Genomic DNA, 27,928 nt, shown 5'->3' with positions numbered 1-27,928 from the left:
ACTGGGATGGCACATTGTCCGTTGCCTGTATGTTTATTCTCCTCACTAGAGAAGGAGAATGGAACAACTCAGACACCATTTTGCACAAATTATTCCTTTTCGTTTTTTACATTAGATTGTGGAATTTCTTTACAGATGACCGTGATTCCACCTTGGTTCTATGCCACCCAATATTTGCTTTGACCAAAAATGGATCCATGTATCTGCATTTCAGAGATAAAGTGGGACCGACATGAAAATGAAGATCTCCTCTACAGTGATACCACCCAAAATATGTGTCCTTACAGATATGTTTGGGCATTGAACAATGGACTACTATTACAAGCCAAGACTCAAACATGCTTTTCAGTGATCCATGTGGAGAATGGGTAACTTTAAGGTAATGTTTCAAGCATTTCGAGGCATCAGATTTGTTCGTTTTCTTATTTGATTTGGGTGTTAAAACTGCTTGCTCTTTGCTCTTAGTTTTTACTAGTTGCACAATGTGACATATTTGTTGTACTGATTTGTTTTTAAGAATGTTAAGAGATTGTTTCAAGTTTCTTCCTCTACATTTATTTCTGTGCTATGTGTGAATTGCTGGATTGTGTAATTGTGTTTTGGTCTGTAGCCGAGTGCCAAAGCCTCTTGACACTGTCTGAATTTTTATGATAGTGGCAATTATGTCTTTATCGTACTTAACCCAAGTTCAAGTTCACAAGGAATAGGAAAAAGTGATTTTTATTTATGATACTTTTTTTAATTGCTGTAAATTCATGTAGAATGCACAATCTGTTTTAAACTGGAAGTAGTTTTCCTGGAATCACAAATGGCAGTTATTATTCAAAACCAAATGTTTATTTACAAGAGTTCTCCGAGTTCTTAGAAAAGTAAAAGACCATCTTCTTTTGACAGATGCAAGCCTATTGGTGATTAATGGCCAACTGTCACATGGAACAGGAGGGGAGGGTCTAAAGACCCCTACAGAGAAAGTGGTTATAAACATGAACATGCCCAGAGATTACAGCCAGTTATCTGTGAGTATGTCTGTTGCTCGTTTTTTGAACATAACCCCCCGGTGGTAACATGCCTGACATGAGCACATGATCGCTTTGAGTCATCTTACCTTTTTAAAATGACTTTAAAGCATTTGGTAACGGTTAGGGATCAACTGAGTAAAGAGTGTCATGGAAAAGCTAGAAGAAAGCAAATATTCATTGAGCAGAAGAAAAGGAGGTGAGTACAAAACCTAAACTTAGTCAGATGCAAATACAAAGCTTTTTGTGTAAAACAAACATTGAATGTAGACATGTTTTATATATCATTTAACTATTTCGACTATTCTGAGGATTTGGAACAAATAATTTATTATAAAAATTATTTATATTTCATTTTTAACAAATTTTAATTAGAGGAAAAACATAAAATGCTTAACTTGGAAGGATATTTCTATTTTAAATTATATGTAGTTATGAATTTTCTGGTGGCATGCAAATCCTTGCTATGATGGAGTTTGCATAGTGTGGTTGCAAATTACTCCGATATTTAGATAATGCCTAAACAGCAAACCGGGCATTTGCAAAACGGCACTATGAAAAAGTTATAAAAAAATGTTATTACAATTATTTGCATACCACCACATAGTCCATAACTTTATTTAATTCACCAGAAACTAAAGCTAGTCAATGGGAAATGCAGATATTTTTGTACAAAATAAATATTGTGAGTAGACACACTATGCATCCTGAGTCTGCTGTGTGGAAAGATATAGCAAATAACTGAATGAATAAGTCATTGTTTGAAATATCATTCAATGCTTAATACATTGAAGCTGAATGAACAATGAATGATTTTTGCAAAAAGTGCCAGTACATTCTTCAGAACTAACCTGTGAAACTGGGACCAAAAAAACTATTTTGATTTCATTTTTAACTAATTTGTCTGATTTTAATCAGTAGACGACAATGGTTAAAAGGGAAGGGAAACAAGCATTTTAAGTCAAATATACTGAAATCCCTCTGTAAGCATGCCTTTTGCATAGTGCATTTTGCAGATGGGTAAAATATTGAGCTAATACTCAAACAACAAAACAGCAGTTTAATAAAAGGCATGCAAAAGTAATGCCACCAGATAGTCCATTAATATATTTACCTAAAAGTGCATATTTATATATATTAAAAAAATTTAATTGTTATTCTTGTTAAAAAAAAAATACAATATTAAGTAATGGATTCATGTTGCAAAATCAGCAATTGGTTTTACCATTATTTGTTTACCTTTTCAGGCAAAACAAAGAAAGAAAGAAAAAAAAACATTAAGAATTAATGCAATAAAGGATAAAGCAATTTCAAAGCGAGCGCAAAAAGCATATAAATGCATGTGGGAATGTATTCTCAGAAGACATGACATTGTATCAGAAACTGCAGGCACCAAGGCTTGGTAGTGATAAGACAAAGTGACGCAGTCATGACGTCTCTTTTTCCATTAGTACTGGTGCTGTTCTCTGTCTTCAGGGTACATAGTGGCTTTAGAATGTTCCATTCTCTAAATGACACTAAAAGAGATTCAGGCAAATGGCAGCATGCTCATACAACCAAAAACAATGTTTGCATGCTTATGGTAAAAACTAAACCTAGTCCATGAAATATTTAAATGCAAATGTTTTTGTACAAAATGAATATTGCATGTAAATGTACTATGCGTTCTGAGTCTGTCATTCTGAAACCTGTAGCAAAGAACTGACATAGCAAATCAATTTTATTTAAAATGTTTATGTTTTGTGGTTATTCAAATTCTCAAACTTTAAATACAGGGTCTGCACAGAATTGAGAAAAGCGCATTCTCGTTTGGCGGCACGGAGCAGGAGGAGGAAGGAGGGTCAGCTGTTCAAGGAATTAACTGCTCTTCTGCCTCTGGACCCGAGTATGGATGGCCAGCGCGACAAAGCATCAGTCATTCGTCTCACAATCGCTTACCTGCACCTGAGGGATCTTATGAACACCATAGACTCCTGTGCACTGCCCATGATGACACAGTCCTCTTCTCCTTCGCCAGGTAGAAAGAAAAGTTAAAAGTAGAAAGGGGGTTGAAAGAAAGCAAGTTTTCTAAAGGCCGTTGTGATTGTAGGAGTATCTCATGAGAGGGAGTTGCTAGATTCTGCTCTCGGAGGGTTTGTGGTTTTGTTGTCTTTGAATGGCAAGGTCATCTTCACCACTAAGGGCGTAACCACACACACTGGAATTAACCAGGTGATGAAACTAAAACCAAGTCAATTGCATGTACTTGGAATCACTTTACTGGCACCATTAGGAAATCTCATACGCTTCTCTTCCAGATGGATTTGATCGGGAGGAGTTTGTTTGAGTTCTTGCATCCTTGCGATCAGATGGAGGTCAAAGATATTCTCACAAGACTGATCGGTGAGCACCTCTCGCTGAAAAGATCAGTTCAATTTCCATGCTCGTCCAGGCTGGTTTATGATCTGACTGGCTTCTAATATTTCAGGAAACCGAGGACAGCAAGAATGTCAAGTGTTCCTCAGAATAAAAAGCGTGATGAACCAGAAGCTGACTCCTTGGAAAGTAAGAATGCTTTTTTTGCCTTTCCATTGTTTCCAAAAGACCACACAATCATAGTTTTCGCATCTTCGACTCTCTGAAGATTATTCAGTGTACTGGAAAGAAAAGGTCATCTGCCACACCTGGATCCAGTTGTCTAGTTCTTCAGTGCAGGGTCCTGCCCATGCAGGAGATCAGTGAACTGAATGCAGCGCTGAATATGAGTACGTTTATGAGCGTACACAGTCCAGACATGAAATTCACCTACTGCCACTCAAGGTATGCAAGACAGGCAAAAACCTTAATGCTTTAACCCTCTGTGGGCCGTCTTCACATTTGAAGCTCTTTTTTGGCTCAGGGTTGTGAAGTTGACCGGCTTTTGTGACACAGAGCTGATGGGCCAGTCCGTGTACCAGTACTATCATCCATCCGACAGCCAGCGAATGCGCAAGGCACATGTTCACTGTAAGAGGAATATCTTGTCATCTGTTTCCCACTTTGTATGCTTCCTTTGACTTTTTTTATTATGCCTTATGTGTTGAATAAAAAAATGTAAAAATAAAAATCCATGTCGTTCCAAACCCATAGGACTGTCTTTAAGTCAGGTCATGTCTTAAGTCAAACTATTTACATGTATTTTTTGTAAACTCTTGTTTTCTATGGGAGAAAGAACATCATACAGGTTTGGAATGGCATGTGAATGAAATAACAGAATATCTTTAATAGTGTTCAAATATCTTTCTGGAACAGTGCTTTCCAAGGGTCAGGTGTCGACAGGTAAATATCGGCTGCTGCACGGACATGGTGGCTATGTGTGGGCAGAGACAGACGCATCATTGGTGTGCAACAGTCATACTGGTGTACCAGAGAGTGTCGTCTGCATCAATTACATTCTTAGGTTAGAAAACTGCCACTAGAAATGCCAAGGCAATGGGTTCAATTCACAGGAAGTTTAATTAAAAAAAAATTCACTTTGTTCCTTTGTAGTGGAGTGGAGCAGCCTGATTTGACATATTTGCTGAAGCAGACAGAACAACTTCTGAAACTACGTGACTCCCTTCGCCCAGAATCCCAGCCTGCCTCTTTTCCACTGACTGCAGCCCAGCAGGACAAAAGCACCCTGAGAACCAAATCAAATGAGCACGATAGTCCTACAAAACCTCGAAACCAAAGAGGTATAATTAACATGTGGAAATATCACATTAAATGACCTTTCAAATATTACAACCAGTTTATCACAATAATGAATTCTGTTTTTCTGCTCAGAGGGTGACATACAGGAAGTTCAGGACTGTACAGAGACCTCACATAACACAGAAGAGTGCTGCAAGTTCACTTGTGTGAGTACCCTTCCAACATTTACTGTGGTAACAGATGTTAATGCCACTTACTGACCCCACATTTGTGAATTTTAGTACATGTGGTTGTGGAAAACCTTCCTGTGTGCTGTGCTTTACTGTAGGATCTGTGCGAGTTAGACTTAGACAGTCTGGCTCCATACATTCCGATGCACGGAGAGGACTTCCTGCTAACTCCCATATTAGAGGAGACAGAGGACAGCGCCGAACTAAACATGTGTGGACCATCATTAAATAGTCCACATCAAAAACTGGACCCTCAGTTGCAAAATTCAAAGGGAACAGTCTTTCTGCCTGAAAAGAGCCTTACACATCCCCAACAAAGTGTCAGGCATTATTTTCTAGCACACAGGTGTGTCTAATAAGAAAGGTTATTTCATGTTGTACAGTAACGCTTCTTTATGCATTTCACAAACCGTTAATAAACACTACTACATTTATTTTGTTATAGGATCAGCAATACTAACCTGATGTCATCACAGCATTGGAATGAGAGCCAAGATCTCGTGAACAGAATTTCGAAGGTATACTGTGCTCATGTGCATTAAAATGTATAACTTTTATATTACCGTTACTTCTAGCCTGTTGATTCTGCTTCGACTTCATGAAACTAGTTCCAAAAATGTACAAAATAACCAGCAATACTGTGTCTGAAATGTCTAAAAGAGATAAAATATTGTCTTTGAATATTTAGATATTTAAAATATTATGAGTGTAAGCAGCCCTGAAAATACTTTCAAACAAAGTTGTCATGAAGTAATTGGAGTAAATACTTCTTTCAGGTTTATAATTATAAACAGCATAATTATCCGTTCTTCTCTGCTGAAAGTGAGACATATCACAGGAGCGAGGATGTGCTGAAAGTTTTACAACATCCCAACAGAACACGCTGGAGTTTTGGTAAGAAATCGGTCCCCGATTTAATAAAACTATATTTTCTTAATTTACATTACACATTTTTGGCATTTCCACTAGATGGATCAACACCGAGGTCATGTGGCAGCGACCTAGATACATTTGGAATAAAGTTCAGATCACTTCCAGAGAATCCTTATTATCATCCTCAGAACAGAAGACAGCGTGCTGATGTAAAAGCGCCCGCAGCACCATTGACTCTGCCTGTGTTGAGCGGGTGGGAGTGTGAGGTCAATGCACCTCTTGACCCCACATCATATTTGCTCCAAGGGACAGAAATTATAGCTGTTCTGGACCAAGTGGCCTCAAGACTGCCCTGGTGCTGATATAAAACTAAATAGAACATTAACAATGTGCATTTGAATACAATTTCTTACTTACATACACAATGCATCTTTATAATAACAACACCTGCAAGCATTGCCTTAAGAGTACTTTACTGAAACCTGTGCGAGTGCGGTAAAGTTTTTTATTTATTTAATATTGGGCTGTGCACTCAAACCTCTCATTCACTTCTGAGGTTGCAGTGTTAAGGCCTATTCACACCATTTTCGACAATCTATAGTCATAATTATTCTATAATCAACTGTAACGATAACGACATAGAGAAACAATATCACTGGAATCACTTTCAGAAATTTGTATTTTTTTTAGCTGAAGTCGGTAAAAAGCTTGAGCATTTAAAGCAGCTGAGAACAAGACTGCACACACACTTACATTAAATAGAGCATCAGTATCTTCTGGTGTGAATGCTAATATTATAGTTAGAACTCTTGGTGTGAACAGGCCTTTAGTAGCAATTGTGAAGTTGCATCTGCTACAATTGATGTGCAGTATTTCAACATATTTTAGAAACTTTGATGAATTAAGAATTTACACAAATGTGTTTCAATTCACTATTTTTCATATCTTAATTATGTTATGTGCATTTTTATTTTTAATAACAATATAGAGTGTGTTTCGCACTCTTTGGTGTTCCCTTCACATATTGTTTCCATTTTATGAATTGGAATACTAATATACCTACTAATAGTGCATAGTAGTTTCAGGCTAATTTAATAAAGTTTTGCACATTGAGAAATAAATTGTATTCATCTGAATGGTGTGCAATTAAGACTCCACTCATAGTTTTCCATAAACCGTGCTTTAATTATACATGATGCGGGTCACACCCCCTCAAATGTGTTTCGCCATATTGAAATGACCGCTGTCTAGAACTCACTAGTATCAAGACTAAATTGCATAAAACTCAAAGAGATTCTGATCCATGTAAGATGCCAATGCAGCGTGTAAAACCATTGTGATACTGGAACTTAAGTGAAAAACAGTAGATGCTTGTTATAATACATAAATCAATAATATTAGACCAGCTTCATCGCAACAGTTTTTAATGAAAAAAAAACCCCCAACAAAGAATAAAGTGTTCTACAGAAAATTCTATGAATCAAGAAATAAAATGAAGAGGTGTGAATTTAAACTCAAAACAATACTGACTGCCACTATTCAGCTTTAAAATTTTACTAAAATAAGTAGATGAGTGGAGTAGAAGACCTGTTTGGTTCCAGTATCCAGATTTATTTTGTAATGTTATTCCTGCGAAAAGATGATAAGAAAGCAATTAACAAATAGAATGTAGATCGAGCATAATAGCTGAAATGGAAATCATGAATAGACACTTACGCATTCATGCTCTTCCCACTGCCACTCAGCACTATGTAAGGAGTTTTCTGGGACTTCTGCTTTTCCTGCAGAAGAGCGACGGTGCCCAGAGGAGTGTCACTGCTGCTCATCTTCTTCAGCAGCTGCAGGAAAACAAACATGAGAGATGATGACTTTTATGACCCTACCAGAATCAGGAATTAAGACTTAATGACTTTAAAGTGTCAGTTAATGGTGCTTCATGTTAAATATTTGGTGATCTGAAAAAAGAAGAAAAAAAAAAAAAAAACATACCGCTTCTTCCTCAAGCTTTTTCATCCTCCGCTCGGTCTTCATCTTGCCAGAGCCCTTCCCATGGAAACGATGGGACAGCTGTCTGAAAGCCTGGAGGACGACAAATAAGGCTGAGCACTAATACAGATAATTCAGGAGGAGGAAGTAGTGATTTATTTAATGATGATGTGGCTGGTTGAGAACCACATGTGCACGGACCTCTTTAGGGGTGAGCTTGCGACCAGACTCATCAACGTACTCAATCTTGATGTCTGGCTTGTAGTTATCCTTTTCTTTGAAATCCTGAGTGAAGCCTCTGTATTCCTCCCTCCTGCTGTACTTGTCATCAATATTCCTGCAGTGCAAAGAAAAGGAAATGGGAAAATCTTAGCCTTTTTTAAAAAAAATCAGAAACAACCACTGGAGAAAGTTTTGCTACATCTACATACATCTTGTCTTCGATGGCGTAGTTATCATTTGGGAGAGCTCCTTTTGGGGCTTTGACACGAGCCACCTTCAGCATCTGTGTGTCCAGCAGTCCTGAAAGAGTTAAGTGAATGTGTTTTTTTAAATAAATTTGACATTATTACCCATTCTATTCAGTTCAAAATCAGATTTGGTTGATATCTCACCTTTGTTTTTGCACAGAAGTAGAGCGGCAGCGAGACCAGAGTTCACAATGGGCTCTTCATCCAGAATAGTAGTGGAAGCTGTTGAGATCTATGACAGAAAAAAACAGAAAAATCATGATGAAGTGACGGTTTCAGTCCAGCTGAATTGCTGTCAGTGAGGCGAGCAGAAGACTCACATCTGCCTGGTTTTTCTCTTCATCCAGGTTGACGGTGCTCCAGCCCACGTTGTCATCCATATCAGAGTCTGACTGTCCGCCTCTTTCTTTCTCAGCATCCTTTTCAAAGTCCTTTATGACCCAGAAAAAACAGACACATTTAATATCCACAAGTGAAACTATATATCTTAAGTGCAGTGCGGCAGCGAAAACGCAGTTCATCCAGAATAGTAGTGGAGGCCATTGAGAACTATAACAGAACCGGGTTGGGATGCTGCATACCATAATATCCTCTTGGTCCTCTCGGTTTCCTGACAGCCCGTAGGTGGGGATGTCTCCAAGAGTGCGACAAAATTCAGAGGTTGCATTAAAGACAATGTTATTCTTTTTGTCTGGGTCGTTTTCATCATCTTGCACATTCACCAACTGATTCATTTGCTCAGCCACCTGAAAAACACCAATGCAAGGAAAGATACAGAAGAAACAGTTGAATAAACATTATTAAAAATAAGTATTATTGAACATAGGATTAAAACATATCTAAAAAAAACTACTTTTAAATAAAGTAACATTTGTTATATTTTATTTTACACACACATAAAGTGAAGATCAAAATTAAAGAGCAACCTACGATTTCCTACATTTCAATGTCATTGCTTAGTCCTATTTGAAGTTACCCTAACAGGAGTAGAAGAGCTGTTTTAAGCATATTTCATAAATGGACTGTATTCTGAATAGATACAATATAGAAGCCATTTTACTTGGCAGTCTATGGGACAGTCACAAGCCTCCCGGTTTTCATCCTAAATATCTTAAAATGTGTTCCAAAGACGAACAAAGCTTTTAGGGGTTTGGAACGACATGGGGGTAAGTGATTAATAACAACATTTTCATTTTGGGGTGGAGTATCCCTTTAAGATAACAGACTTGTTATAGCGCTTGCATAGCTTTGCTCTCTTGTTGATTTTGATTGCTTCCATTATCCTCATTTTGTTAAGTCGCTTTGGATAAAATCGTCTGCTAGATGACTAAATGTAAACATATCTTGGTTGTGTGTGTGTGTGTGTGTGTGTGTGTGTGTGTATGTACATACAGTACAGACCAAACGTTTGGACACACCTTCTCATTCGAAGAGTTTTCTTTATTTTCATGACTATGAAAATTGTAGATTCACACTGAAGGCATCAAGGGCTATTTGACCAAGAAGGAGAGTGTTGGGGTGCTGCGCCAGATGACCTGGCCTCCACAGTCACCGGACCTGAACCCAATCGAGATGGTTTAGGGGTGAGCTGGACCGCAGACAGAAGGCAAAAGGGCCAACAAGTGCTAAGCATCTCTCGGGGAACTCCTTCAAGACTGTTGGAAGACCATTTCAGGTAACTACCTCTTGAAGCTCATCAAGAGAATGCCAAGAGTGTGCAAAGCAGTAATCAAAGCAAAAGGTGGCTACTTTGAAGAACCTAGAATATGACATTTTCAGTTGTTTCACACTTTTTTCAGTTGTATATAATTCCATATATAATTCCACATGTGTTAATTCATAGTTTTGATGCCTTCAGTGTGAATCTACAATTTTCATAGTCATGAAAATAAAGAAAACTCTTTGAATGAGGTGTGTCCAAACTTTCGGTCTGTACTGTATACACACACACACACACACACAAAATATACAGTCATTTTGTAAGACTTTCTATTTCAACTCATTACATTTATAGAGCGTACATTCATAGAGCAGATAATTGAATGGAGCGTCACACTGCACAATGAAGACGGCAAGAGGGAGAGTGAAACCTGTGCGCTGAACACTACTGGACAGTGCGGCACGGCATATTGCCGAAAATGCCGAAATTTCAGTGAATCCCTAATATACATTTACTTCAGGATATTGAAAGTCCCAACCTTTTCTCCTGAGTCCTTGAGCATCTGTTTTTGTCTGAGTTTCCTCTGTTTCTCAAGCTGTTTCTGGAGCTCCTGCTCAGCTTCATCCTCTTCTAATGCAGTAGGCTCTGGAGGGGTGAAGTCCTCTGAGATAGACAAGGAGAAAGAGTGTGGGTGCAGAGAACAGTGATGCAATTCATTTGAATTTCAAAGGAAGAGCAGATGCTATTAGGAAAAAGAAAAAACAGGTTTTAACTTTAGACATGAACGTGTTTTCTCTTACCATCATCACTAATGTCCATGTCGGCCATTCTGATGTCATCTGACTGCTGGAGGACATCACTGGCCTTGCTGCTGGTTTCTTTAGCAACACCTCCATGCTCCACCCCCTCCTCATCGGCTCGCTTTCTACCTCGGCCTCGAGACCTAAGTGCCAGAAGCGGTTTTGTTTGAAATAACTGGTGTCGCAGGAGTATTAAACAGCAAATGCGTGAAGACTTTACCTGGAACCAAAATCGGAGCTTCGAGTGTCATCCACCATGAGGTCATCAATCTTGAGTACTTTCTCTTTCTTTCTGATTTTCTTGACTTTGCATTTGGTCTTCTTAAAGCCCACCTGATGTCACACAAATGAACGTCAGTCAAGAATGAAATGAAATTTAAAGTAGGGCTGCAACTAACGATTATTTTGATAATCGATTAATCTGTCGATTATTTTTACGATTAATCGATTAATCGGTTTATGTACTTATATTTTAGTTTTTTCCATTTTTTCCCCAAGTAAATTATTAATAAATGGTCTTTATCATTCAGCATAGATTTAAGAGATTTTAACCATTTTGCACTGTCATATCCTCATCAAAAATATACCTGGAGTTGTTTTATTGTGTTAGTAATCCTTTGTCGAACTCTTCTGCAATCAGAACACTGACCCATACTCTAGCAAATTTCACAAGGAGATTTCAAATAATGTTTTCACCATGGCAGTCCTTAGAGCTCCTAAAGTAGTTTAACATCCCGAACAAAGCTGATTAAGGAATCTTCAGAACATATTTTCACGAAGAATAAGGATAAAACAGAATAAAATTGCAGTGCATTGTATTTTATTATTTACTGTGAAACAGCTTTATAGCTTTTGCTGTGAAATTGTAAACAATCCTTCAAAAAAAGTGCCAATGGCATGAAACCTGAATGGAACTCACAATTTAAAGTAAAATCCATCAGAAGGTTGTCCAGAAAAAAAAAATAGGACACACACAAAAAACCTGCTGTGTGAAAAAGTGATTAATAGTGAATAATACTTAGAAAAAAAAAGTGCATTTCAAATATCTACATTTACCTCTCTCATTCAGTCATAATTAGGCTGCACGACTGAATTTTGAACTGGAAAACGACAAACTGATCACAGAACATGTTTGTAAAGCTTTAAAATGTTAACTGTTAAAAAGCAATGTTATCAGCTTTTATGACTAAACATTTGCCAACAACATTGTACTGGAGAATCTGCACAAATGAAAGTCTTAGGGGCCGTTCACAAATCGCGCCTAAAAACGCGTGGAAAACGCTAGGCGCACCGCTTTCTCCTTTCCAAAGCGCTCGCGCAGAAGCGCCCCTGAGGCGTCTGCCTTTGCTAAGCAACCATGACGTGCTCTCTCCTTGAAGACGCGGAAATTTCAGCAAAGGATAAATGGATTTGCAGCTCAAAAAAATCGCTTGCAGTAGCTCTGCTACTAAATTTATTTCAAAATGGAAATCCATATACAACTATGATCAGCTGTTCCTTTCATCTTGACTGAGCTTTTAACGTTGTTACGGGAAAGGATGAAGTTCTTGTCACATGACCCGCGGTGCGGTTGCTGCATTCTGAAAAGTTGAGATGTTTTTAACTCGATGCGGTGCGGTGTTGGAAATAACGAACTTGAGCGCGCAAAAGACGCGATATGTGAACGTCCCCTTAAACAGTGCAGTAGTGCAGAGTTTACAGGTTACTCTTCTTTTTTAAAGGCTCAATGTAAAGTACTCCCACATCACGCTGAATGCTGCAGACATAGACATCATATGATGTCTATGGCTGCAGAGACGCTGTTCGGGAAGCACGTGACATAAAACAAGGCCAGCTATTGGCTATTCGCTACTTCTCCTGTTGTACTGGCTGAGTAAAACCTCCGGTGGCTCATTACTGCCACACTTTGGTCACCGCAGATTTGAAATATGCACGAAATGAGCCGCTTACGGCAAATAAAAGTTATTTAGCAACGAATCGATGACTAAATTAGTTGACAACTATTTTAATAATCGATTTTAATCGATTAAATCGATTCGTTGTTTCAGCTCTAATTTAAAGCCCAGTGCACTTAAACAGATTGTTCTCACCATCTCATGTGGCGTGTAGTATTCACTGGCGATGGTGAGAACAGGCATGTCCAGAGACTGGGCCTGACTGCGCAGGTTCTCTCTGATGGTCTGCAGCTCCCGCTCTCTCTCACCCCCCACAAAACCTCCAGCACTGAGCCTGAAACTCTTCTTCTTCTCCCCCTCGATCTCCTCATCGTACTTTGACAGCACAGACTTTGGCTTGAACTGAAGAGAAATCAAAGAAAACGTATACATGTTACATTTAATGAATAGGAAATCACATAGCAGACTAATCTTAATTAATTATTGACAAGTATCAGTGGTATTTTTGGCCATGTGAGACTTCAATTTGACATTTAAATAAGAGAATTTGGAATTTCAGATGCAGTCTTACAGTGACCATGTCATCCACACTCTCCTCTTCTTCATAAGGTTTATAATCTGGCTTCTTCTTCTTTAGCTCCACGTTTTTCTCTGCTTTCTCTTTGTCCACCAGACCCACATTCACCAGCACGTCCTCCTCCTCCTCCAGAACGCCTGTGAAAATCACCCACACAGGGAAACTTTGAGTGCGCCCACGAGTGTGTGTGTAGGTGGTGTCAGTGATTTATCAGATGCTTTTTCATCTATAGCAAGTACATTTTTCTACATTCAGCGTGATCATGTTAGCTCACCTTTGTCTTCAATAGTTAAGATAATTGTTTCCCCCTCTCTGAAAGACTCCATCTTGTGTTGAACCTTTAGCCCTTTGAGATCACGTGAGCTATATGCGTGCTGGTCAGTAAAAACAGATCAATCAAATAAACACATAAACAGAAACACAGTCCTATGATAATAGGTAACATTTCTCAGTAAACTTTGAAGGGGGCCTAAAGATGGATTTAAATAAGACTAAATAAAAATGAGCTAAAACAGCTTCAAACTGAGCTATTTCTTATTTTAATTCACCCCCTCACAATCTGTCATTTCTAACAAGTTGAAATATATGAGAAAGTCTAATCTTAAAAGTGTGATTTCTAGACATGGAAAAGTCATGTACATTAATAAAATGTAGTGATGCACCGAAATGAAAATTCTTGGCCGAAACCGAAAACCGAAAAAGAGAAAACCAAGGCCGAAAACCGAAACCGAAACACCGAAAGAAATTATGCCAATTATTCCATTGCATTTATTGCTATGACCATGTACTAACTTTACTAAAATTAAGACATTGCAATTGCATAAATTAATATTAAAGTTTCAAAGATAATTACAATTACATAAATTATAAAAAACATAAAAATACATAATTACAAATTATGCAATATTTATTAAGCACATTGCAACAATGCACAGTATAAAATAAAATTCAAACTAAAAATGTATCCCACTCATGTGAATATTAAATAATAATGTACAGGCCTACTGGCCTGCAGAAAGGTTTTAAAATGAACTGTTCTCTCATAAAAACAAAGTGCATTTAGGTCAAGTGCATTTGAAATTGTTCTCTGTAGGACTAGAAAGTGCATTACTTCTCCAGTAGGCAAGACTGTTATCACTTCTGGGGATGGGGACTTCAGACAGATAACCATCTAGCTGTTGAGCAGTTGAGCTTGTCATCTGCCTGACATTTGAGAAATATTTGAGAGAGTGTATTTAAATAGGGGCAGGGCATAAATAATTTGTTTTATCAAATTAAAGCAGAAATCTAGCAGAAAATCTAGCAGAAATATGGCTACAATCTGATATTATGTATGTATATGTATATATATATATGTGTGTGTGTTTGTATATATATATATATATATATAGGCTACTGTAAATAAAATGTCACATATATAGTAGCCTAAGAACTAGAACAATAGCCAATGTATTATTATTTGAGGCACTTTCTTGCAGAATTTCACTGAAAATATCAGACAACGAGGGTGAATGCCAAGAGACGAGTCTTTTTTCCGCGCTCTGATCTGTCTCCTGCGCTTGGCGCTTCTCCGTCTCCACGCGGGTTTTCCGCATCCAGCGCGGCCTGTATCATTTCTCGTGCGCGCTGCCTTATTTCCGCATCCAAGTAATGATCTTTATAACGCGGATCAAGCACATTCGCGATGAAGTGCAGAGGATCCGAAAAGATCTCAGTGAGACGTGTGCTAACAGACTCTATAAGACTGTACCTTTCTTTGTTCTCACTTCGTGGTCCGTCTCAATCTCTTTGTTAGGAGACGCTTTAGTGCTGCGAATAAAGGAATAAGAAGAGAGAGAATGTTCTCACTGGTGTGAAGTGAATGTCGCGGGGAGCTCGTGGTCTGCGCTATGCAGGTGCACGTTCAGGTCGCGGTTTCTGTTTGCGTCATCATCACAACATTTCGGCCGTGTTGTTTCGGTGATAAAAGTCTTTCGGCCAAAAACCGAAAATGCTCTTTTGGGCCATTTTCGGCCGAAAATCTTCGGTGGCCGAATATTCGGTGCATCCCTAATAAAATGTTTAGAAATTTTTAGAATGCATCAAGTTTTGCAGTTATGCCAACCTTTAAAATATATTATTGGTTAGAAATTGCTATTTGTGAGTAAAACATTTATTTTAAATGTATGGAACTTAAATTGAACTATCCATAACTATTTGTCATTTGGGGTATTGTGACTGGGGAACAGTTAGAAAGCATCAATAAGGTCACACACCCTTTTTTCTTGAGCAAACTCCTCCTCTACCAGATTGCTCACACCAAACTCTTCATCCATCTCTTCTAGGAGCTTGGCCTGTTAAGAAAGGGATTACACAGAAAACTAAATAAAAAGACTGATAAATGCCAAGCCAAACATAAAGCTAGTCATTTGGTTGTCTCTACAACTGTCTATCCTCTTTATCCTCACCCTCTTCTCTGCCATCTCCTTCTCTTTGGCAAGTTTGCGACTCCTCTCCACCCAAGCAACTGTATCGTCCAGCCATGGTTCTTCGTCTCCAAGCACCTTCACCTTCCTGAAAACACAAGAGATGTAGATAGGCTGACATTAGTAAGATTTTGTTTGACTAACATATAATTACAATAGTAGACGTTTTGTTTAGTGATCTTTTGCAGAAGGCAAAAACTGCCTACCCCAGTTTCTGATTGAGCAGACGCTTCTCTTTGAGAGCAGCCAGTTTCTCTCTCATCTCAGCTTGTTGTTTGATGTGGACAGGATTGATGGCCTCGGCCAGGAGGGGCTCCTCCTTCGTTCCAGTCTCTGAGCGACCATCAAAGAACAGCAGATTTAGAAAAAAAAGCTTAAAATAAGATGTGTACACTCACATTAAAAGTATGTGATCAGTATATTTGAAGTCTCTTATGCTCGCCAAGGCTGCATTTATTTGATCAAATATTGTGAATATAGTACAACAAAGCAAATATAGTATAAAAAGTAATATGGTGAACTTTTGTCTTCTATTTGAATATACTTTAAAATGTGATTTATTCCTGTGATGGCAAAGCCTTAAGTGTCTCACGATCCGTCAGAAACCATTCTAATGTGCTGATTTCGTGTTCAGGAAACATGTCTTGTTATTATCAATGTTGAAAACAGTTGTGCTGCTTATTTTTTTTCCTTCTTTCTCTCTTTGTGATCCTTTTTTTCAGGATTTACTGCTTTAACTGTCACTTTTTAATTACAGCTATAACAATTTAACGTACCCTTGCTGAATAAAAGCATTATATATATATATATAGTTTTTTTTAATGACTTCAAACTTTTGTATGGTAATGTATAATGGTAAATAGCACTTTGATTTAACGATCATCAAATTCTTACCTTTCTTGTTTTCATTGAGTTCAAGTGGTTTCAAACCTAGTTTGGCTCTTAGTTTACTGCAAAACAAAAGGCAATAGCATTTAGCAAAAAATATATTATATTTAAATTTATTATTTTTTTCCCTCCAATTTCAAATAACAGTATGCTACAAAACCTACTTGGTCTCTTCAATGCTGAGCGAAGCATCACCGCCGGCAGATTTGGGCCCTGGCTCTGCAAAATAAGATGTTGACAAACATGAGCACCATCGATCTCAAAGACTTCCATCAAAGCCGTGAGGATTACTTCAGCTGGGACAATGAGATGTATGGCTACCATGGGGAACATTAGTCAGAAATGAGAATAAGATAAAGGCTGTGTATCAAAACTCAATCAGCTGTCTACATAGACAGGTTAAGACATGCTGTATAGATATGCAGCCACAGTTCCTTATATCATTAGCTGCAGTACTAAGAGTTTCCATTTAAAGTCTCGTATGTAATAGTATTCTGGTATCTCCTTCAGAGCGTTTAACACGCTTTCATTATATTTCAGCCATTTCAAAGTACAGTCGTGGCCAAAAGTTTTGAGAATACCATAAATATTAGTTTTCAAAAAGTTTGCTGCTAAACTGCTTTTAGATCTTTGTTTCAGTTTTTTATGTGATGTACTGAAACAATTACAAGCACTTCATACGTTTCAAAGGCTTTTATCGACAATTACATGACATTTATGCAAAGAGTCAGTATTTGCAGTGTTGGCCCTTCTTTTTCAGGACCTCTGCAATTCGACTGAGCATGCTCTCAATCAACTTCTGGGCCAAATCCTGACTGATAGCAACCCATTCTTTCATAATCACTTCTTGGAGTTTGTCAGAATTAGTGGGTTTTTGTTTATCCACCCGCCTCTTGAGGATTGACCACAAGTTCTCAATGGGATTAAGATCTGGGGAGTTTCCAGGCCATGGACCCAAAATTTCAACATTCTGGTCCCCGAGCCACTTAGTTATCACTTTTGCCTTATGGCACGGTGCTCCATCGTGCTGGAAAATGCATTGTTCTTCACCAAACTGTTGTTGGATTGTTGGAAGAAGTTGATGTTGGATGGTGTTTTGGTACCATTCTTTATTCATTGCTGTGTTTTTGGACAGAATTGTGAGTAAGCCCACTCCCTTGGATGAGAAGCAACCCCACACATGAATGGTGTCAGAATGCTTTACTGTTGGCATGACACAGGACTGATGGTAGCGCTCACCTTTTCTTCTCCGGACAAGCCTTTTTCCAGATGCCCCAAACAATCGGAAAGGGGCTTCATTGGAGAATATGACTTTGCCCCAGTCCTCAGCAGTCCATTCACTATACTTTCTGCAGAAGATCAATCTGTCCCTGATGTTTTTTTGGAGAGAAGTGGCTTCTTTGCTGCCCTTCTTGACACCAGGCCATCTTCCAAAAGTCTTGGCCTCACTGTGCGTGCAGCTGCGCTCACACCTGCCTGCTGCCATTCCTGAACAAGCTCTGCACTGGTGGCACTCCGATCCCGCAGCTGAATCCTCTTTAGGAGACGATCCTGGCGCTTGTTGGACTTTCTTGGACACCCTTAAGCCTTCTTTACAAGAATTGAACCTCTTTCCTTGAAGTTCTTGATGATCCTATAAATTGTTGATTTAGGTGCAATCTTAGTAGCACAATATCCTTGCCTGTGAAAGCATTTTTATGCAATGCAATGATGGCTGCACGCGTTTCTTTGCAGGTCACCATGGTTAACAATGGAAGAACAATGATTTCAAGCATCACCCTCCTTTTAACATGTCAAGTCTGCCATTCTAACCCAATCAGCCTGACATAATGATCTCCAGCCTTGTGCTCGTCAACATTCTCGCCTGAGTTAACAAGACGATTACTGAAATGATCTCAGCAGGTCCTTTAATGACAGCAATGAAATGCAGTGGAAAGGTTTTTTTGGGATTAAATTAATTTTCATGGCAAAGAAGGACTATGCAATTCATCTGATCACTCTTCATAACATTCTGGAGTATATGCAAATTGCTATTATAAAACTTAAGCATTAACTTTTCCAATTTCCAATATTTATGTAATTCTCAAAACTTTTGGCCACGACTGTACATGTTGATAACAGTGGTGCAGAACAGCAAGTCAACACAGTTCTAGTAACGCCTGTAACGTTAGGTCTAGTTTGTGAATGACTGACCGCTGTTGTCCTCGAAAGCAGTGTCAGGCTTCTCCTTCTTGACTCTTGGCTCCGCATGGCTCCTCTCTGCTCTACCGCTCCTGTCTCTCTCTGCTCCCCGGCTGCTCCTCTCTCTGGAGCGGGATCTCTTTCTCTTCTCTCGCTCGCGGTCCTTCTCCTTGTGACGGTGTTTCTTGTGCTCACGGTGCCGGTCCTCTGGATCCCGGTCTTTCTCCTTCTCTTTGTGTTTCTTCGATGAACCCATATCGGGTCTGTTTGCGGACTAAATGTGCTATTTGTGTCTTAGTGCTATCTAACGCACTTCAGTTGATTATAACACGGAGAACCAGTAAATACTTACGTAATATCAACAGTACACAGACATCATAAGCTAACTTACATTATGAGCGTTGTTAGTAAGGCATCATTTTGTAATTATTTGGGCAGGTCAAATGTTAATACTAACAAAACACGACTAGCACTACTGCGACAACTCAATCGTATTATGAACGCGATGCGCACTGACAACTTCCGGTTTAAATGGCCAATGAGTGAGTTGCAGCGCCACTTACTGGTTTGGAGGTAAGAAAGACGAGAAAGACTGCTTTCCTCATTTATAAAACTAATTTATACTGTATGCGAATAATATTGTAAGAAACTTTTTTTTATAACACCATTTTTTTAAGTATTTCTTAAAAAAATAAATAACTGGCTTTTATGTTGCATTTCGTTAAATGTATTAGTTTGCAAAATGATTAACTGGGTTTTATGTTGTCATTGTAAAATATTTGTAAAATCGTACCTGGAAAATAATTACTTTGATTTATAAATGTTAGATGAAGTTAGAATTATTTTCAGTTCAGTTCAAATAGTTTTGTATAGCACCTTTTGTTTCACAATTAATATTCTTAAATAGCAATAAATAACTTTACAGAAAATAGCGCCTCACACTCCCTGATGAGCAAGGTGAGGAGAAACTCCTTAGAAAGATACAAAACAAAAATACAACCCTTTTCTGGAAACCACATCCAAAGAAGGATATATGAACATTTATCATAAAAAAAATTATACAAATTTTAAAAGACAAAATAGTTAAAAACTTGACTAAAAATCTCTAAAGATCAACTTCATTTTTTAAAATTTGTTTTACAGTGATGCCAAAAGCTGCATCATAATTTGAAGAATATGCAAAGCAGTACAATAAAAAAAATCAAACAAATGATATAACCAGTGTAAGTGTAAGAATGATTATCTATTAAGATTATAAGCAATTCAATATATATATATATATATATATATATATATATATATATATATATATATATATATATATATATATATATATATATATATATATATATATATATATATATATAATTTTTTGTTGTTGTTGTTTTGCTTTGCTTTGGTGAAATAAAAAACAACACCAGCTGAAGTGAGAGTGTTTAACAGCTTTAATTTCAATATCTGATTTTACATAACATAATTAAGAAAATACAAGCTTCATTTGGCATGATAACTGACATAAATTTGGAGGACGACTATTAATAGTAAACATAGGATGACTATTAATAGTAAACATAGACTGACAGAGATGCAAATGAAAACAAATATTATAATAAGTGAAACAATGAAACTCTGAGTTCATAAACTGCTGTTAAAATTGAATTTCATGAAACAGATCAATGTACAAACATTGTTCATTACTGTCATTCATTATTTTCTATTATTATGTTTTGTTGTTGTAATACAGATTAAGCCACCAACAACACCAGGCTATAATTATGCCCACAAGGCCAAAACCTGATGACACTAATGTCTATGGGGTTTTTCCGGCATCTATATCATTTTGCTGAGAAGCACTTGTACACCACGATCTTGGTGATCTCCAAAACGGAATCCAGATACTCTTGAATCATTTATTTCCAGCCGTTTTCACATCAGCAATTCTTACGCTAACGAGAGAAAATGACACATGTGACAATGACACAGAGCAGAAAATGCATGTACATTCCAAGTGTAAAAATATTGTGTCCAATAACAGGAAGATCTACAAACTCTCTCAGACGCTTAGAATAGAATTGTAAAGCTTTTGTTTTTTGAACCAGGAGCTTATTAATACAAGGCTGAATTATGTTGGTCGCAAATTTTTGATTCACTCCATTATGAGATACCTGCTATTTGGGCCACAAACTTAAAACAACAACATCATGAGACTCTACAGTTGTCCACTAGATATTCTTTCTAGATTTATTCTTGCTCATTCCCATAGAACAAGAACCATCATATTAAGAACCTTATCAAGTCAACCATGTTGTATTCTATTTTTAGCTTGTCTACCGTCTTGCCACCCAAAATGGATCTCCTTATAATAACCACTGCACACTTAACCCTGAGCACAACCCAACATCACAGAAAAATTAAGGCCTTTTAGGCAAATGAATATGCCCAACTGGCGAAATACCTTGTGGTTAAAAATGAAAATAACTTTCAGTCTGGGTCCCTGCGGCATCATTTACCTTACTTTGAGTTCATGAACAAGTCTACACTAGCACCCATGAGGAGGAACCTGTAGCTCCTTCCACAGGGTTAACATTTCTTTTGGAGTGCGTTTATGGACTAGGATAACATTTTGATATGCACACGACTTCTCCCGCAGGTCCTCTGGAAGATCAAAGGTAAGAAATCCGGGATGATGAGTGGGGGACACCCCAAGCCTGTGAAGGCACATTCCTAAGTAAACATCATCAATAGGAAACAAGCTGACCCAACGAGAGACCTCCCGCAGAAGTAAGGCCAAAGCACCAGTGTAAACCACCCCTCCACCTCCTGCGTAGGCCGGATACGTTCCTTTATAGAAGCTTTCGGGTATGTAATATTTAGTATCAGGTTGCCGATTGGGCCAAGCATTGGCAATAACATCCCCCACAACAAAATTGTCCCATTCTTTTGTTTTATTTTCATGCGTCTTTTGTACTCCAGCATTGTTTAAGTAGTCCAGCAGAGCCTTAGTCCTAATAAACACATCATCATCTCCCTTGAAAATGAAGTGGGCATCAGAACAGTGCTTTGAAAGCCAGTCCCAGAAAAGGACATCCTTTAGGGTGAGGTTGAAGAAAGTGTCTTTGAAGTCCCACATGAGGATGTCCCTATGGGTGCTGCTCTCCAACTTCAATAAGGCGCTTAGGTCTGGATGAGGCCCTGTCTCTGTGTCCTGTCTCGCAAGCAAGAAGACGGTGCGTACGAACCAGCTTCTGCCTCCACCGTCCCCTCGGATTCGACCGCTCCTGCCCCATGTCTCTCGGATGGCCTGCCTGTTCTCAAAGTTTCCAACTTGTGATTTGATTGCCATCAGAAGGAACGGTGTTTTAGAATCCTGCCCAGCACACAGGTTGGGTTGGTTCATGAGGATAGCGTAATGCCTGCAGTGCATTGACAGTAAAAAATCTTTCATTTGACCAGGAAGGGTGCTAAAGTCAGGCAGGTGAGACGCCCAAGTTTCGTCTTGTTCACAGGCACCAGTTTTTCCCGTCTCTTGCAGATGTATTGCATCAAGGCTTGGACCCATGGAACTCGTGCCATTAACTCTCAATATGGGGTTGTGTTCTCTATCCCAAATGTGCTGGAGGCGGTTCCACAGTGCCCTGTCTTCTAGTCTGAGATTCCAGAAGGGCCGCACTGGATGGGATGCAAGAGCTCCAGAGTTTGCAGAGGCTCCAGTGGCAATGAAATGGAGGGGCAGCTGCGGTAGTGGAGGGGAGTAGGAGATGGCTACAAAAATGAACACCATGATGTACACCAACAGGTGACTTACCATCACACAAGGCAAGAAACACAGACATAGGATCTTTCCATTGCATCTGGTGCGTGCCATGGACTGGAAGGAAATGAAAGACATTGAGAGGAACAATACAGTTATGAGTCAGTGTAAATTTCTGTGAATTACTGCTGAGTTCAGTGAGTGGTGAGAAATCTCAGAAAAGGCCAAGCTTTTTTTATTAGAGGGAAATACTAGAACTTCCGCCATTAGGAGGAAGTCTCTGAAGAACTGTGTCTCCATGGTTTTGCCTCATGAGACATGTTATGTGCACCTGACCGGGCAATGTCAGGTGCACATAACATGTATAATTTTTTTTTTCTTACTAGGAAAATACATTTTTACAGAGAAGATAATTTCCTGCAAAATTTTAGGATTTCATGTTATTTCATAATAGATATGAACTGACATACTCAGTACCAGTGCATGTTAAATCAATAATTAAATACATAAATAATAAGAACTAATTTCTAAGAACATGTTCAGATTTTAGCTGAAAAAATAATAATATATCTTACAAAATCTTCTGTAATACTGCAGAAAAAAACATTCACATTACCTTCAGATCAGATGTTCAGTTGCGCTGATGGTTTTAGCAAATGCAGTTATCTAGAATCTTCTCCCCACGCAGTCCCCATCCTTTCTTCACAAGTCCTCAGAGTTCCCCAGTGTTTTTTCATGCCGATGGTGGTGTTTTCCAAGAATTTCTAATTATTAAATTGACCTTTTCTTGTGCAAACATTATGTCCTGGTAATGTCAGTACAGTGTTGAAATTAAATCATAGAGAAGGTCTGCTTCTTAACCTCTTCACAGGTGCAGGTACTAAATGAGAACATTTGCATGCCACAGGTGAGGAGGCACATAAGCCACACCTACCTATATTACATGTAAATCCTTTGCATAATCCCTGTCTTATATTTGTATAAGGCTAAGATTGAGGTATGTCAATTTCATCAGCACCACTGAGCTCATTGTGTTCTTTTTTTTTTTAATCAGTAATGCTTCTTTTGAACCTAAAATTAAGTGTTGCTGGGCAACATGTTAGATGACTCCAGACATTTAGTGAAATGTGCCCCAAAACACAAAGACTGGATGCTTAGTTCAAAATAATCATTAGATAACAATGTTTAAGCCATTTTGGCAATGCATAGAATATGTCATTATATAAAATATAAAATTCCTCAAAATCTGAGTATGTTGGGGAAAAAAACTTTTAAAAGTAAAACTGTACAATATTGCGTTACTCTGTTAGTTTTTATGAAAAGTAATTACTTTTGCGTTACTTTTCTCAAATGGCCTGGGCTAGCTTGTTTATTTAATATAAAAAGTTTTATTTTTGGCAAATGTAAAAGCCATTTCACACCAACAGTGAAATGAATAATCCCCAGTCTGAAGGAAATGTAAATTAAAAAGACAAACAAAACTTTCAGCTGCATGCTGCCATTCTGAATTGCATGAACTATAGGATAAGTTCAACACTTTCTTCTCAATCATACACACACACAAAGGAAAGAAAAAGAAACACAAAAGTTAGGTTTGTCTAATGTAATTTTTGCTGATTAGTATGTTTGAATTACATTATTGAAGTTCAGCAAGAAAGACACTTGTTAACAAAATGGGATTAAATACATAAATTTACATTTTTGTGTTAACATTTAATTATTGCAGGTTTGCATAATCTGTTTTCATTGATTTTATTAATTCTGGGGAATATTAAATCTATTTTGTCTTTTCTTGTAAATTATAAAGTAATGCATTACTTTAATAGTTACTTAAAAAAAAGTAGTCTGATTACGTAACTCTCATTACTTGTAATGCGTTACCCCAACACAGGATGCAAGTATGTAAATGCAGTTGCTGGTGCTTGGCTACTGGGCATACTTGCATTCAGCTGTTAGCTGTTAGCAATGCAAGATCATTTTTGCACATTGTTGCTTTGCAAAATGTGTTGTATGCAATTCAGAACCAAATGTAAGTACGTGTGCTGACTGCTGACTAATCATTCCTCATGTTTCAGGCCTATATCAACACTCATGGAATGCCACTCAGCCAATCAAATTCAAAAACGGGAGAAAGCAGTTATCTGTTATCCTAATAGAGAACTTAATGTAAATTCAAATGCACTTATCACATAACAGTCATGCCCTCAAGACCAGGCAGCAGAATTGAGTCATCAAGTTTCACCAATATTACGGAGGGATTTTGGGGACATGGATCAGCAGCGTTGCCTTGAGCATTTTTATGCTGGTCCTTCACACGTGCACGATTCCAGACACACTCTGAAAGCCTTTGCCCCAGTTTCTCTTCTTTCCCTCTCAGGCACACAACCATTTTAGCTTTGTTCTACATCATTCTGACTTTCTCACTGACCACAACGAGGACGTTGTTGAAAGCTAACGGAAGCCGAGACTTGAGAGGCCTTTCCCAGAGAGAGCAGCACTTAAGTTTCACTTTGATATGCTGTCCTGTATTAGATCATGCTGACTATTGATTCAAGCCCTCAGGGTGCCAAATCACAGCGCAGTTACACAACACAGCAGTAATCCAACAACTCATTAACTATACTGTAACAACCAATAATTTCCAAACCAACATCTCTGGTTCTGAATGAACTGTTCCTGGATTTGGGATTTGACTAATGCAGCAAGATAACAAAATGCATTTTGTTGCAAAGGCCATATGAAGAGAAACACTACAGCATTGTCAATTTGTAAAAAAATTTTTTATTTCAACAAGTCATTTTAGCTTTGCTAGAACATCATATCAATGAACAATTATATTACAAACCAATTTTTGAGAGGTTCTTTTTTCCAGCCATTACCGGCAGGGTTCAGCCTAACACTTTTAATAATTTTGCTTCACAACAGTATCACAGTCTCTCACAGTCAAGTTTTAAACAGGAAAAGGATGAAGCCCCATTATTTGTCAGTGATTAAACTGAAGTACACACAAGTATATGGTCAAACCAACACTGGCTGCCTTGTCCGTCTTCTCTCTGAAGCAGCATGGGCACTAATTTCTCACAGGGGAGAACATTTGAGTCAGTAGGAAGGGGAGAGAAGTCCGGAAGGTCAGTTTAGAGCAACATGCATTCAAAGTACATCAAAGTACAACCCTTGAGGGATAGCTATAAACCACTATCCAAAGAGTCACTGATAAAATTGCCATGATCAAACAAAACAAATCAACATATGAAAATATAACATCTTCAATGAGCAATTTAGCAGTTTAGAGGGTAAGAAATCTGCAGGTAAAGTGTACAGGTAAAGTAAGAGTATGACATCAACATATTGCCTGGGGAACAAGGTAAATCACTGATAACTGAACAGTTCAAACATGTTCTTTCCTGGAGGGCAATTCTTTTTAGTCAATATTAAGATGCCAACCTTCTTTTCACCATTTGGCACAAAAAATGTGATAATAACAACAATAATAATAATTTAAAAAAGAACAAGCATTACATACATGAATAAAGTCACAGAAAGAATCAATTCACAAATTTACATGTTCAAATAAAATCTACACAAAACTTTACATTTAGTTCATTTCTATGTGCAAACCATGTATTGTATATAAGATTATTCAACAGAGGAAATACTGGTCATACATAGGATCCGGTTTCAATGATTTGCACATATTTTATAAACAAATTCAGGTTTCATACAATGAGACACTCAAGATGTGGACAGCCAACAGCAATTCACCAGGTCTGTGATGTCCAGCGCTATTCATTCAGTGTTGCCAGTTGATTTATGGTAGGCCTACGCAATATTTTTTCAACAGGTATGATTGAATGTGTAAAGAGGTAAATTTCCCCCCAGTGCCCAGAAGAGAAAATCCAGGGTAAAGGAGGCATATAGCAGTGGCTATTGGCATTGACAAGATGCAAGCTTACAGTGAAGCTTGAGTTGTGCCTTTGGACAGTTAACAGACCGAGGTTGCGATTCTTGATAAAATGGTAGGAAATCTTCACCCACATTACTCTTATGTCTCGAGTACACAGAAAACACAAAGACTGACTTCTCGCGTCCCCACACACAAGCACAATTTTGTCCAGCAAACAGATATAACAGAGCAAAACAAATCCAAACAATAACAAAACTTCCAAGTGCTTCTATTTCTTTCCCTTGATAGGTGCTACATTGACTCGGAAGACGGTTATTGTACCAAAAGGCATCCCCGGCATTTGTTTTCTCATAAAACACACTTTATACATTTACTTAAGCAGACTTGGTGGGGGAGGGGGGGGCACAACTGTCAGATTTAATAAAATGGTAAACAAATTCGAAGAAGGTACTGTCAGATACCAAAGGATCTGTTTAGCAATTATGCTCTAAAGTAGAAATAATTCAAGTTTTAAAAATACATAGTTAGTCTAAATGCTATTCAGCAGTGTCCACATTTAGCAGGGTTGTGTGGCATTCTTAACAGAACTGAGAATGCCTTTTAAATTCCAATTCAAGTCCTGAAATTTTTAAATGAGGTAGCAAAAAGTAGAATTGTAATTCATATTTAAAGAATTAGTATTGAAAGTATTGTGTATAGTATTGTGTGTACATACACATCTAACGTTTCATGGATTCTAGACATGGGGGTTATGTAAATGTATGTTGAATTTCTTTGAATTCCTCTTCACGTCATTTCAGTTCAATATGCTGTGGCATGTGGTCAGTTCAAATTAAATTCAAACTTATGAACTAAATGGAGACTGATTCTTGAATTCCCAGTTTTGCCCAATCCTGCTTTTTAGATTAAGATTTGTCTCAGCGCTCCGTCACCTCATTGAGACCTATTTATTAGGTGTTGCTTACCTAATAGTTTCCTATTGCAATAATCAAGCTACAGTGTCAGACAAAAACACTGTCGACAGAGAGAGACAGAAAGAAACAGTCAGCGTGTCACTGTATGACAAATACAAGCAGAAGCTGAGCCTAAAATAACACAGAAATGGCACCGAACTGGTCATCCATAGCAGTTATCTTAGATAAATCAGACATATGTTAAAGTTTAAGGGCATTATGTGGACTTGTACCTGTAAGAAAACACCTTCACATGTCTACACTTTAGGTAGAAGTCGAGGAGGGGGGGCTGAAATGCAGAATATTATACTTTGTCATGTGTTGCTGGGCAGAGCACATTAAGGGAGACTCAGCAGTGGTGTGTGAAGGCCCAATGGCTTAGTGAGGCAGAAAAGAGCTCAGAGACAGCAGACAAACTCCTCGCTTATCAAAACTGATGAGAGGCGGCTTCAAGGACCAAGGCTGAGAACTTCACAATATGCAGGAAGAAGAATGTTTCACAGTGAACTAAGTGAACCAAGTCTTTTTTCACAGAATGTATTCCCATAATAATGCATAGTCTCTTAAAGGGAAAAAAGAAAGAAGAAGGAAGGTAGGAAAATTAAGGAAGAATTTAAATAGAGGA

The 27,928-nt window shown here is 38.1% G+C and overlaps 3 protein-coding genes across 4 annotated transcripts; 1 reads left to right on the top strand and 2 right to left on the bottom strand.

The window, feature by feature from the left end:
* Positions 1-987: 987 nt before the first annotated feature.
* LOC132130833 (endothelial PAS domain-containing protein 1-like) lies at positions 988-6,161 on the top strand. 2 transcript variants are annotated; one of them, XM_059542658.1, is made up of 14 exons: positions 988-1,215; positions 2,792-3,045; positions 3,109-3,227; positions 3,314-3,398; positions 3,484-3,560; positions 3,640-3,815; positions 3,895-4,001; positions 4,287-4,434; positions 4,524-4,711; positions 4,803-4,876; positions 4,999-5,246; positions 5,346-5,418; positions 5,677-5,794; positions 5,870-6,161. In XM_059542658.1, the coding sequence occupies exons 1-14, from the start codon at positions 1,115-1,117 to the stop codon at positions 6,133-6,135; spliced, it is 2,034 nt and encodes a 677-aa protein (XP_059398641.1). In that variant the 5' UTR covers positions 988-1,114; the 3' UTR covers positions 6,136-6,161. The 2 variants fall into 2 exon arrangements, with proteins under 2 accessions (XP_059398641.1, XP_059398640.1); XM_059542657.1 differs by having other exon boundaries at positions 4,803-4,903.
* A 1,019-nt stretch (positions 6,162-7,180) lies between these two features.
* On the bottom strand, positions 7,181-19,227 carry LOC132130832 (U4/U6.U5 tri-snRNP-associated protein 1-like). Its single transcript, XM_059542656.1, has 20 exons — positions 18,708-19,227; positions 16,679-16,733; positions 16,521-16,576; positions 15,833-15,959; positions 15,609-15,714; positions 15,417-15,494; positions 13,436-13,535; positions 13,156-13,298; positions 12,780-12,986; positions 10,910-11,022; positions 10,690-10,832; positions 10,428-10,552; positions 8,811-8,975; positions 8,550-8,660; positions 8,374-8,461; positions 8,191-8,281; positions 7,961-8,096; positions 7,763-7,852; positions 7,490-7,611; positions 7,181-7,402 (listed from the first exon to the last, which is right to left on the bottom strand). Exons 1-20 carry the CDS (start codon positions 18,949-18,951, stop codon positions 7,384-7,386), a joined length of 2,319 nt encoding a protein of 772 aa, XP_059398639.1. The 5' UTR covers positions 18,952-19,227; the 3' UTR covers positions 7,181-7,383.
* A 1,813-nt stretch (positions 19,228-21,040) lies between these two features.
* LOC132130834 (N-acetyllactosaminide beta-1,3-N-acetylglucosaminyltransferase 2-like) lies at positions 21,041-22,560 on the bottom strand. Its single transcript, XM_059542659.1, has one exon. It carries the CDS (start codon positions 22,558-22,560, stop codon positions 21,235-21,237), a length of 1,326 nt encoding a protein of 441 aa, XP_059398642.1. The 3' UTR covers positions 21,041-21,234.
* Between the last annotated feature and the right edge of the window lie 5,368 nt (positions 22,561-27,928).

The sequence above is a fragment of the Carassius carassius genome, chromosome 47 (assembly GCF_963082965.1).
Source record: "Carassius carassius chromosome 47, fCarCar2.1, whole genome shotgun sequence".
Taxonomy (NCBI): Eukaryota; Metazoa; Chordata; class Actinopteri; order Cypriniformes; family Cyprinidae; genus Carassius; species Carassius carassius.
This window is presented reverse-complemented; position numbering and strand designations above follow the sequence as displayed.